General features: G+C 40.5%; 1 protein-coding gene across 25 annotated transcripts in view; it reads right to left on the bottom strand.

Moving 5' to 3' along the window:
* Positions 1–14,087, bottom strand: part of LOC143288415 (inositol hexakisphosphate and diphosphoinositol-pentakisphosphate kinase 2-like) — a 147,903-nt gene that overhangs the window by 108,394 nt on the left and 25,422 nt on the right. For all 25 annotated transcript variants that reach the window (XM_076596862.1, XM_076596874.1, XM_076596857.1 and 22 more), the window contains one exon: positions 766–1,055. In XM_076596862.1, coding sequence (XP_076452977.1) covers positions 766–1,055 — 290 coding nt within the window. The remainder of the gene's footprint in view (positions 1–765; positions 1,056–14,087) is intronic.

The following is a 14,087-nucleotide window of genomic DNA, read 5'->3' as shown; positions in this document are numbered from 1 at the left end:
ACATAACATGTAGGCTTCCCATCTGCTATACATCACTTTTTTTTTCTTTTACGAAAGATTATGAATCATGATTTACTGCAGAAAAGCATGCAGATTCTGTGACAGTCAGGCCCAACTTTTTACTACCTTCTGCTTCCCACCCCTTAAAAATTTTTCTGAGAGAAAAAAAATGGGAAAGTATTCATCACTTCTCACTGAAATATGGTGTGAGGTAGAGAGAGAGAGAGCGAGAGAGACAGAGAGAGAGAGAGAGAGAGAGAGAGAGAGAGAGAGATCTCATTTCTGTGACTAAAATAAGGAAATGTCAAATTCCAAATGTGGGCAGTAATGACTGAATGGTGGAAAGAGAGCTTTATAAAAAGTTGTTTTTTTTAAGTTAGCGGTACACTCAAACATTTTCAAACTGAGGGAAGGCTCTGAAGGCCTAATTAGCACACTGGATTTATGCAAATTTGTTTGGGGTGGGTTGTTATTTTTTTAGTTTTTTAAATATTTTTTTAAGTAGATGTGGTATGGTCCATATTGAAATCAGTATTCACACTTTATAACAAAAACAGTAACAATAATAATAATGTACATTTGTACAGCACCCTTTCTGAGAGCTCAGGGCGGTTTACATAAAAGAAAAAGTTACAAATTACATGAACAACTCATGGCCACTCTTTCTCTCTCTCTCTCCCCACCTCTCCCTCCCACCTTTGACAACTCTCTGAAACTCAAGGCTATTTCAGGGTGAACAGGCACAAATATCAAAACACTCCATACCTGTCCTGAAGAATGTTCTGCATTTCCAGGTCGTTGACCACAAAAGGGTGGCGCAAGTTCTTGTAGGCGATGGCTTTGTCCAGCGGGAACCCTGAGGAGAAGAAGGAGATGAAGGCGTTGACGATGGGCCAGTCCTCCACTGGGTGTTTGAGGATGACGTCCTCCTCAAAGATGAGCACCTGCAGCCTGGCAAAGTTCTCCAGGCGCTTGATGATCTCCTTCATTGGCTTGGAGTTGGACTTCTTTGCCATGGCGCAGATTCCCACCACCACTTTCTTCTCCATGCTCTCCTGCAACACAGAAATTAGAACCATGGAGGATGGTGGAGGAGAAATTTTGTATGATAGTCATCCCCGAAACGGAGTATGGCTGCCTAAAAAGCGGGGTAAAAAACGGTCATACAAGCAAAGGCCCACTCATGTACATGTGAACATGGGAGTTGCAGCCCACAGACGAAGAAGAAGTATGATAGTCGTGTCCAGCCATGACCATCAGAACAACAGAGGAGGCAACTTGCTGTCCAGACTATCATGGAGGTGACATTGTGAAAGGTAGCAGAATGGCAACCGTTAAGGTGCTTATCTACCAACAGTGTCCATGAGGTTCTGGGTTCGAATCCTAGTCTCATCCATTCTCTGAAATTTGACTGGAAAATCAAACTGAGCACCTAGTCATTCAGATGACATGATAAACTGTGGTTCAGTGTGTAGCACACAATGGCCCACTGAAAAAAAACCCATGGCAACATGTGCTGTCCTTTGGCAAAATTCTGTAGACAAAATCCACTCTGATATGCAAGTGCTCAAGGCCTGACATGTGCACTGGGTTATGCTGCTGTCAGGCATCTGCCGAGCAGATATGGTGTAGCAAGTATGGGTTGGTCCAAACACAGTGACGCTTCCTTAAGAAATAGAATATGAAACTGAGAGAAAGCACCACTTCCTCTCAGGAACTCAAAACTTTCAAATCCCAAGTTCCTGTCCTTGTCTGAAACTGAAACAGAAACTGAGGAAAAAAAACAAAAAACAAAACACCAGAACCCATTAGAACACAAATAACTGTGCATACAAAACTTTCAACACTACGCAGGAAGCGTTTTGTGGTTTGCATTATTTTTTAGAATGTGGGACATGCTGCTGCTGATGGATGTGTTGTGTTGTGTGAGTGATCAGCTGTCTGTCTCCTGTTAGTGTATTCTACTTTCAGCAGAGCACAGTACAGGGAATACGGATACCAGCTGTGGGTGACATGCTTACCTGCATGAACATGATTGTACAGGGTGGAGTGACTGACTGAACATTTGCAGTTTACTACTTTTTAAAAAGCCTGTTTAATGTCTGCCATGTCCTTGTTCTCTTAAAAAAAAAATTTGTTTAATTAATTTAAAAAAAATTCTTCCTCTACACAACCTCCCCCCCCCCACCCCCACCCCACCCCCCCAAAAAACACCCCCTTTTCTTATAATTCAAACTGCAACATGCTAAGAGCTGAATACAAACATTCGTGTGTACACGCCTACAGTTGATAAAAAGCTTTCTTTTTCTTTTCTTTTTTCAATCCAGAATTATGCTGAAGCAACAAATGGCCTTTTTCACATGAATGCCTGATTTATTCTATCTTTCTTTTTTTTTTTATCTGTCTGCTCTATTTCTATTTCATTTTTTTAGTACTGGAGTAGGTGAAGTGAACAAAACAATAATGTTTTTTGTACACCTATCCACACAGCAGTGCTAATGACAAGGGGACAGCAGTCTCCATGCAAAGCTGAAAACCTCAAAAACAAACTGCACAGTCACCTGTTCAACAGGTATCTCTCACAGAAATGATATAACAAATGATTTAAAGTGATAAATTGATGTAGCAGAAGTTTTGTGTGTGAGTGAGTGAGTGAGTGAGTGAGAGTGAGAGAGAGAGGTGGGGGCCTGGGGGATGAAGGTTTTTCTCAATTCCAAACCATAAAATCAGCACTTGAGGGCCACCAATGCCTCTGAGGTATTCCAGCCCATAGAAGACAAAAATCAGTCCAATTCTTCCCAAACTGGTGTTTCTGCTTTCAAACCTGTATAAGTCAGCCTTGGGAACATGATTTTCAAAATCTTGTCTCGTGTGTGTGTGTGTGTGTGTGTGTGTGTGTGTGTGTGTGTGTGTGTGTGTGCACGTGTGTTTTCAATGCAACTCTATGTGTGTTTGTGAGGAAGAGAGACAGATAGAAAGACAAAGTGATTGAGAATGGGGATCAGGGGGGACATGGGAGGAAAGAGTAAAAGTTCGTATGTGTGAATGTATGCGCACTGCTTTAAATACAATTCTGTGTGTATTAAACTCTTTGTGTGTGTGTGTGTGTGTGTGTGTGTGTGTGTGTGTGTGTGTGCATGCGCACACTTGTGTGCCTAAGTACAGAAGCATATGCACAGAATTGTGTAAAAAATCATTTACTGTCCCGGATACACCATTACTGCATCCGTGTGTCCTTTTATCCTTTACGCATTGCTTTTGTTTGGATAGCTTTTCCAGAGTGCATACTGCACCTTTGAAAAGGGGTGAAGCTCGCCCATCCACCCCTCAAAAAGAAAAAAACAAAAACTGTTTCACTGGCTGATATAGATCTGGTACCTGTATTTGTCGATCCATTAACTGGGCTGAATACCAGTTTTAAAAAAATCAAGTTCAATCACTAAGAAGTGATGACAGCTTCCTTCACACACAAAGCCCTCATCAAATAAGAAATGCACACAAACAGCTAACACCAAATAATCCAGGATACACATTCACCTCTGAAGTCAGCAGCAAAGTAACTGCAGAAGTGGAACACACACATCAGCAACTTTTTCCGCCCCTTAAATGAAAAAAAAGGGGGTCAATACAGACCAATAGTGGTGGGCACCCCTCTGTAATCACAGTGGGGTACAAGGTCAGTGACCCAATAAAGAAAAGGGTCACAAATAAAGTTTGGATAATCACAGGGGAAACGGAGTTACTGATCAAATGTCTTGAACAAGTTCTCCACTTAAAACTGCAGTCTCTCTAGGAATAAGTATACAGCTCATGAAACTGGGAGGGCAAGGAAAGAAATATGGTGTCTTTCTGCAAAGCATTTATTCACCATACTAGTGAAACACGCTCTTGTCCATAAACAAGAATTTTCTGCCAACCTTTTTTTTTTTTTCTTTTTTTTTCTTCTTCTTGTTTTTAATTCCTGATGCTTTCTTTCTTGTCCTCTTTTGGAATAGAGATGGACTTTTTGATGACACACTTAAAACTTTCCCCACAGAGTTAGTGGTTCAATGCTGCACTACTTATGCCGCTCTCTGTCCCCATCCGTCTGAGGCTATTTGTGCTCTCCACTGACAGCCAAGGACAGCTGAACTTGTTCACTGATGCGAATCCTTTTCAATACCGCATGCATTAAGTCGCTGTTTCATGCATGACTTCTCTCACTCTACTTTTTTTTTCTTCTTTTTTCCTGTCCATTCATGTCTCCATTCATGCTCTCTTTCCCCCTCTGAAATAGAAGCTAGCCATCGACAACCTGTCTGCTGATGCAAAGCCTTTTCCATGCACTTTTCACATATTTCATGAAAGACCTCTGTCTCTCTCTCTCTCTCTCTCTCTCTCTCTTTCATGCATGGATCCTAGATTTTCTAAGATAGGGATCACAAGCTGTTAAAGCTGCTGACCTCACTTCCTCCACCTGTATTCTCAACATAGGCGCACGACAAGGATGTGTTCTATCCCCACTGTTTAACTCACCATTTACACATGACTGCGCAACTCATAATGAATGTAAAACCAAGGTCAAGTTTGCCGATGATGCTACTCTAGAAGGGCTGATTGTGATCAGTGATGAGTCTTAATACTGGGAAGAAGTACCAGAACTTGTCAGCTGGTGTGATCAAAACAACTCAGAACTCAATGCATCCAAAACAAAAGAATTAATAATATAGTTCAAGTTTGATCCCTTACCATTTGTCATTAAAGACAAGCAAGCAGACATCATAAGTGAATTTAAGTTTCTCAGACTGATCATTTCTATTTGAAATGGGAGAAAAATATGAACAAAATTATGAAAAAAATGGTTAAGAAGTATTTTCTTCAGTGCCTCAAAAAGTTCTGAATTAAAAAAAGAAATCATGGTTGATTTCTACAGAGCTGTCACTGAAAGTGTATTACATGTTTGCTTTTACTGTTTGTTGCAGAAACATTTCTAAGGAAGAAATCACAGCTCTGAACAGAATCGTAAAAACTGCCACCAAAATTACCGGGAATGATCTACCTTCTCTGGATGACATTTATTATAAGCAGCACCTCAAAAAAGCAAAATCAATCAGCTAGGACGAATCACATTCAGCTTTTGGGATTTTTGAGATGCTCCCCTTGGGTCACTGGTACTGAAGTATTAGGACCAAAACCAATCGCTTCACCAACAGTTTTTTTCCCCAAAGCAGTCAATGCCCTGTCTCTGGAACAAACTAAGCATGTTTAAAAAGAAGAGTGCAATCAATAACCATTGACCTGAAGATCTAGTCATCAGCCCCATCCATATGCAATATGTAATGTGTGTGTGGAGAGGGGTGGGGGAATGCGGGTGGGGTGGGGGGGGGGGTGTATGTGTGTGTGTGTGCACGTGTGTGTGTGTGTGTGTGTGTGTGTGTGTGTGTGTGTGTGTGTGTGCATGCATAAGTACTCATACCGATATGAACATGTGTAAACAAAATTCTACTGTATCTGTGTTTGTGTATGATTTTCGATTTATGTTTGTACCTTTTTATGAACAATTCCCCCAATGTTCCTTGGGACCCCGGTACACTTGGTAATAAAGACATTATATTCTATTCTTCTCTCTCTCTCTCTTCTCAGTTAGAGGAGTGGGAAGGGAGGGGGCATGTGGTTCAGACTGTTGCACATGTAAGCTGATATATGAGAGAGCTGATGTGAATTAAATCATCACTTATTTATACGCTTCGTATTATTGGTTTGTTAAAACTGGGGTGATAATGTTTATTCTATTTCCTTTTTGTGATATGACAGATATTCACTAATTCAGTTTCACCCTTTCAGACTTCACAGCTTACCTAGCCGAGGGCAGTAAAAAAAAAAAAGTCGAAAGTGGCAAGTGTCTCCCTTTCTTCTTTTTCTTCTTCAAGATACTAAAACCATAGTCATCAACCAGAACACAATTCAAAACCTACAAGAATGAGGCATGAAGAATTGGGGCTTACACAAAGCGGAGAAGAAAAAAAATTAGAAAGAGAGAAACAAAACAAAACTAAATGAAACGAAACGAAATTTTATTTCACCAGGGTAATGAGATAAGCAAGTACACATGCTTTTTTTCCACCCAGCCCTGGACAAAGAGAGAAAAAGAAGAAAACACACACACACACACACACACAAAAAAAAACCAAAAAAAACACAAAAAACAAGAAAACAAAAAACACGCACAAATTCGCAGTTAAAAAGTGTACAAGAAAAAGAAAAAAAGAATTAAGTACTATTAAAAATAAAAATTAAAAAAAAAAGACAAAAAACTTTAAAAGAAGGAAGGTGAGGGTGTGGGGGGCTAGGGGGGGGATAATCCATCGACCACAAACAGAATCACATACACACTCGCACACTCAGGGAAACAAATGTTACAAGGGGAGATAGAAAAAAAAATTAAAGAAAGAAAGAAGAAAAAAAAGTCAGGCATGATATACTACTCACACACAGACAAACTAAGACATCAGTGAGACAACCAAACATTATCAGGAAAACAAAACAAAACAAACAAAAAAACACAGTTATTGACTTGAAGAGAATAAATCAGATATTGTGATGTGTTACCTTTGAGTTTAGGCTTTTAAAAAGGAAAGTTTTGTATGCTGATTTAAATGAGCTGATACTGCTTATATTTTTAATGTATTCTGGTAAGGAGTTCCAAAGTGTCCCCCCTGAGTATGCCAGACTAGTTTTAAAGAGATCGATTCTTGGTTTTTTTTATAATGATATTATTTGTATATCTGGACTGATTCAAGGGGAACCATGCAGTTAGTGAAGAAGGAGCAAATCCATTTGGTATTCGATACATCATAATTGCTTTATTGTATTGCAGTTTGTAGAGAGAGAGAGAGAGAGAGAGAACATCCTCCCCATTGTAGGAATCGAACCAAGAGCTTCCCTGCCACTGCAAAACGTTCTTAACCACTTCACCACCTTCCTAGCTATTGATCATCACCGTTCCCTCTTTCCTCCCTCCACCACAACCAGGAATATCAGATATCACAGAACACAATCATCGGTATAGAAATCATTCAGACATAAACTTGCTATGTCCTTTATGAAAGAATGAAAATGAAGATGAACAACAATTTTCTACTTTGTTCATTGTTGTCCAGCTTTTCATGCTTTACGAAGTAAATTATATTCCCCCAAAATATTGTGAAACCCTACTTATTCAGTACTGCTTTGCTTATGGCAAATCAAAATGAAACAATAGCAAGGAATAAGTGTACAGACAAAATGAAACAATAGCAAGGAATAAGTGTACAGACTTACAAGTTACATACAAAGCTTTTTAAAGTGGTGATAAACAGACCTGGATAACTGTTCACAATACAATTTCATTGTACTTATCTGTCAGTATATTACTAATTCAAATCAACCATTCTGCAAATTTGTGTGAACTGCTCTTATTTGTTGTGCCACTTTCAGAACGGACCTTGGCCTATACTGAATAAACTTTTAGACTTGGATTTCACCACACACATCATAAATAAACATGCCCAGCCCCCACCCCCACCCCCTCTTCCCCAAAAGCCCTCCCCATCCCCCACTTCCCTAGTTTGGTATGTCACATGTCTGAACCAGATTCATGATCATAATGATGGGATGTGTTGAATGATAAGGACAGGGGGTGGGTGGGCGGGGTGGGGGTGGGGGGAGCGTGATGGCAGACAGCGCATGCATGCATGTTTGCCATTTGGTGCATGTGGCCCACTTCTTTCCTTTCTCTCCCGTATGTAATAGTGCATCCATCTCACTGCTGGAAACGTGCAGCAATAGTTTCAGTTCAATACTGGTCAGGAGTTGGGAGGTAGGAGATGGAAGTTAGGAGACATGGTCTTTTGATGTGTGTGTGTGTGTGTGCACGCACGCATGCGCACACGCACGCGTGCATGCATGTCCTTTGACTTTTTTTTCTTTTTTTTTTTTTAATACCAAGGACATTATGATTTGCCAATGGCCCTACTGAAAGTCTTGTGCATTCTTATCATTATCATAATTATCTTTCAGACCACTTGAAAAACATATTTACTAGATTCCTCACAACTTTGAAACATAAAAGATAGACGAATAGATGACAACCACATCAGTCACTATCTCAAAGTCCTATTCACAGTACATCGCAAAAGACACACACACACACACACACACACACACACACACACACTCAACCACCTTGCTAACTGTTGTATGCAGCATAACATTGGCAATGCAGTTTGAAAACTCTGTGTGACAACCTGATGTGTACACATCCATACCTCAGTGCGTCAAAGAAAATTCAGGGAAAGAGAACATGTACCCATCTCTGAAGCAATGGCTTTCTACCCTTGTGGGACTGTTGTCCAATGACAAAAGTCAGACACTGTTCCCTCTGCCCCTTTACCTTACCTTTTGTGTTGTCCCACATAAAAAGTCACACTGGAGGACAAGCATAGTTGTTCTTTTTGTTTTTTGGAATTTGGGTTTTTTTGTTTTTTTTACTTTGCAATGGACTATCAGTGACACCTGCTTACTTTTCAATGGACTATCAGTGACACATGCTTACTTTTCAATGGACTAACAGTGACACTTGCTTTCTCAGTTTCTGACTGAACACAGTATGTGTTCACTTTGGGATGACGGGTCAGTGTTGTTGTTGTTGCTTCACTATTACTATATAACTGCCTGAACAATGGTCCATGTTGCTGCTTCACTTTATGACTTGCCTCAACCGACTTTTGTCAACGACGATGATGCAAGCACATGCTAATCATGCCATCATCGGCTGCAACAGGTGTCAGATCATCAATAGTGTACCCCACTAACATTCAGCAGGTGTCAAGCCGATAACTACTGCAACATGCAGCGCTGGCTGCAGCACACTGAGACACACTCCTTTCTTCACTGCACTGGCTGTGGTTTGCCTGGCACAAGAAAGGATACCTGACGTGTTCATCCACATTTTTGTCTCTGGATGAATGCTTCTGCAGATAATACAAGGCAAAACTCTTGTCTCTGCTTCCAAGCTGAAACTTGTGTTTACATCTCGTCCATGAATTCGAACAATGACCAAGGCAGAATTATATGGGAGATTACTTGCTTCAAAAAGTAGTCATTTGCTTCGAAAAGTCTACAACTTAATTCTCATTCTGAGAATCCCATCATCTAAGAACAAATACACATCACAGTTACTGTCTTGTTCTTGGCACTGATACAACACCATCAAGATAATCTGGCACAAAACTCAACAACTGTGGCACACACATGTGCATGAAGCATGTGCCAGGACTTGCGATTTTTCCTTCTCCAAAGTATTATTGCGTAACAAACTTGCATAGATTTTCAGTTCCCTGTTTAAAATGCAGCCGCACAATTTTGATTTGTTTCAATCAGTAAGCAGCAGCATATGCCACTTGTATGTCTGTGGTCCAGCATGCTTCTTTCTTTTTTGCCAGTGAGTGAGGAATGATCAGCGTGACTTACATTGTAAGGAAGAAAAAATGCCATTATCATCATTCTCACTGGTAGCAACAAGTAATAATTTTGTTCCTTTTGAAACACTCTGACAGTAATGCCATCAACAGCAATTAAAAATATAACTTTCATTTGAATGTTTCACTGAGCAACTGCTTTCAACAGCCGTATGAAAAAACAATAATAATAAAAAAATTTTTAAAACCTTCATATAAAAATTTCACTGTACTTTTCTGTTCGTTATAACCTAAGTATATCTTACTCTGATTGCTGCTATTCTTAAAAGAAAGTAAAAATGTAGTTCCCTTGAAATACACACTCTCCCAGAGCAGTGGGCCAACACAAATGACGGACAAGCTCTGCCCACTGCGGCTGTCCTCTTCTCTCCACAAAGACCTTGTTGGATCCACAGTCTGGACACTAACACTTAAAAAAAAAAAAGGAAAAGAACATAAAGAGAACGACAGTGAGGGTGGCCATCACATCAAAGAAAGCCTGAACATGACAACTTCCGATGGGTACAAAGCCAGTACTGTAGTGGCTGCTGTTAGCCTCAGCCAGACAAATGTGTCCATTTCCCTGTTTGGTAACGTCCTGACGAAACCGTTTTGTGTTTGACTTGTGCCCTTGTGGCTATCTCCCTTTCTCAGAATAGTGATAACGTGAGCGCTAATCAGTGCAAACGTGCGTGTGCATTCCCCTCCCATTCCCACTCTCACCCTTTCTGTCATATTATTCTCTCCACAAAGCACTTTTTCTTGATACTGTAAGGAATAAGGACGCTTGTAATTTTGTTAACGCATGTACATATGCATGCATATGTATACCAACTTACATTTGCATCAGCATGCAAAAGAAAAATAGCATGTGTGTGTGTGTGTGTGTGTGTGTGTGTGTGTGTGTGTGTGTGTGTTTCTCTCTCTCTCTCTCTCTCTCTCTCTCTCTCTCTCTCTCTCTCCACACACACATACATACTTCAGATTTCCATGACAGATACTAATGACTACTAGCTTGCCAAGGACACAGACCACATAAAAGAGCCATTTCTTCAATCACAAACACCCACCCACCCGACCATGCACACCTCAGGTATTATTTGATTTACATGATATAAGCTAAAAAGTTGAGTTTCTGCTGGGGTTTTTTCTTTCTTTTTTTTCTCACTTGAAAAATATAGTTACAAAGACTTTGTTCTGGTTGTTGTGGATTCTCCAGTTTTTCTGGACTTTCCTGGCCCTAACAGCAATGTTTTCTTGGAGAGAGAACAAAAAAAATGAGTTCCTTCAAGAACATAAAGATGTATTCACTGCAAAGCACTTCAATGCAATGCATTGTATAATTTTCCACAATGACCTTGATCATCCTGTGAGAGATGGTAGCCAGAGCACCAAGGTTTCTGATCCTGAACTGGGTACGCAGCTAAGACCTATATGAAATACTGTCAACAATCAAACTGGGAACCCTCCTTTAAAACAAAAACAGCCAAAACATTTTTATGCTTTGTGTCAGTGTGACTTTGAAATGAAAGCTGATCAATTCAAATTAAAATCTCAACAACTTACCAACAGCTAAAATCAAAGGACCAAAAAATGCTTGTTAATCTGGAGATGCAAACATGTATGCACAAGTACAGGTTTGAGAGGGAGAGAGGTGGTTGGTGGTGCAGAATGTGAATAAGTGCTTGTGCATAATAATATTCATGTGCCCACTCATGTGTGTATGCCTGCGCATGTGCATGAGAACTACAGCCTGACTCCGTCAATTTAAACATTTATCAGCATTGCCCATTCTCGACTGCCATCAAGTTTCCCTCACCAACACCAACACCCTTACAGAGAGAGAGAGAGAGAGAGAGAGAGAGAGTCACATACACATGCAGTCTCTCATACACATAAACACACACAGTCAGTCAGACACTCACACATGCACGCACATAAGTACACACACACACATACACAGAGAAAGAAAGAACAACAATCCAAGAGAAACAAACAAACAAACAAACACACCAAACAAATCGTTCAGCAAAACAATCAATACACTGTAAATGAATGAATCAGAATGCTCAGAAACATATATCGTAAGACATAAAGCTGCTGGCAGTGATCCCGACTCCCCCCTCCCTCATAAGCAATCAATAACTTCCTGGCTAGTTAGTCAGGGAGGGGAGGGGGGTGGGAGGGAAAAGAAAAAAAAATCAAGATAAAATGACGTGGCACCACACCCAACTGCCTTGTTTCGATGGAGACAGCCTCCCACTTTAAAAACAAAAGGCAGCCAATGAAAACACAGCACATCATGCTTCACTCACAGTAAGCTTCTCTCTGTAAAAACATTCAACATACCCCATAACCTCAGCTCCACATATTCAAAGATTTTTTTTCCCGTCTCTTTCTGAACAACAATAAAAGAATTAGGCCAGTTAAAAATGATCTTTTCTGGGATGCTTTTGCAGGCACAAACGCATACACAAACACACATACTTACACACACATGTACACACACACTCTCTCTCTCTCTCTCTCTCACACACACACACACACACACTGATACAAACACATACACAAATGCATGGGTACAAACAGGTATACACACACACTTACATGCACAAGACAATAAGAAACAAAGTAAAATACTGCCCATGCCCCCTAGTTAGTTTTCCCCAGAACTACCTGTTCCTTTATTTTTTTTTTTTTTACTTTTCTTTTTTTGTTGTTGTTGCTGCGGAATCATCCCTGGCAGTTCAGTGACAGAACTCTCACACTGCTTATCCCTCAGACCCCAATACACAGCCACACCCAGGTTTGTCTCCCACAGTCCCAGCTACAGCAGTCCACAGGGAATTAGGCTGCAACTACAATATTCAACTGAACCAACAAGTGGGCTTATATGTATGAGCATTTTCACCCTGCCATGTATGCAGCTGTACTTCTTCTTTGTTTGTGGGCTGCAACTTCCACATTCACTCATATGTACACAAGTGGGCTTTTTACCTCCCCCTCACCCACCCCCCACCATCCCTACATGTAGGCAGCCATACTCTGTAAGCTATACTTCATTTTCGAGGGTGTGCATGCTCAGTATGTTCATGATTTCCGTAACCCACTCAGCACTGACATGGATTACTGGATATTTAACATGTATATTTGATCTTCAGCCTGTGCATGCACATTAAGGAGATTAAGGCACTAGCAGGCCTGTGCATATCATATGGTGACCTGGCAGATTGGGGGGAAAAAAATCTCCGTTCTTAACCCACCAGGCGCCATTACCGGAATCAAACCAAGGTCCCTAAGGCTGAAAGTCCATTGCTTTAAGTAACAGGTTACTCACATATGATAGCCATTATGTTATGGAATCTGTGGAGGTCAGCTTGAAGTTACACAGGGGGGAGCGTTCCCGATAGAACTGTCCATTCAACAAAACTAACAACAAGGCTGTAAGGAATTAGAAACTGTCATGTTTCATCAATCAACTGCAGGCTAACACGGTCTATCATTATGTGCGCTGACATTCAAACAGGACATGGAAAAATCGACTCCAAATGAGACCCGTTCAAAAGTTATGCATGCCTCAGTTGACTGATCACGCTGACAGCTGTATAACCTACATCGGTTTTGTGGTCCATATGCTAACAGGAAATTTTAACTGTTACAACGTTGGTCTGTCCTGTCTGTCCGTTTGTCTCTCATTATCCAATGCTTTAACACTAATACACACAGATACACACTTTTAATGGATGTTATTTCATGTATTCCTTATATGTCTTTGAAGTTTGGAAGATGATAGCACCCACACATGTGCAACCCTCCCTCCCCCCACCACATCCCACACACACATTTTTAAGGGATGTTATTTCATGTTTCAGTAATTAATCAGGTTTGGAACTACAGATGACATCACACGCACCCATTCTCTCCCTCTTTCACACACACACACACACACACACACACACACATCCACAGATAAGCTATTATTCACAAATACCAATACATGATAATGAATAGTATTAAATAAAAACAATATGAAAAGAGACGCAATACCTATCTGTAACATTAACAATGACTTATCTTCCCATTTCCAACAGCATACATAAGATTTACACAATGTAACATACTGTCAGTGAAGAGAAAAGAAAACAAAAAAACAAAACAAAAGCAGTTCAAAACAAGAACAAAATAATTTCCAGATCTCATTCATTTCTTCTTCTTCTTGTGTTTCATTTGTAAATCCTTTTCTCTCACTTTGTGCATGTGTGCGTGCATGCGTGCGTGTGCGTGTGTGTCTGTCTGTGTGTGCTCGAGCATGTGAGTGTGCACACATGCATGTGCATGCATGAGCATGTGTAGCTCTTGTGTCAGTGTGCGCATGCTGGCAAAGCATACATGCGTATATACACATGACGCAAACAAAAACACTATATCAAAGAAAAAAACCACACACACACACACAAAGAAATGATGTCAATGTCATACATGAAGGAGCACAACCACAACAAAACAAAGAGGTGAAGTATGACAGCACAGCCCTGACTGACACAGCTGTGTGCCAGATCTGCCCTGGCTTGCTGCATGTGCAAGCAATCATAAACAAAGTCATCAGCCTTT

The sequence above is a fragment of the Babylonia areolata genome, chromosome 12 (assembly GCF_041734735.1).
Source record: "Babylonia areolata isolate BAREFJ2019XMU chromosome 12, ASM4173473v1, whole genome shotgun sequence".
NCBI lineage: Eukaryota > Metazoa > Mollusca > Gastropoda > Neogastropoda > Buccinidae > Babylonia > Babylonia areolata.
Note: the sequence above shows the minus strand (reverse complement) of the source record. Positions and strands in the feature narration are given on the sequence as shown.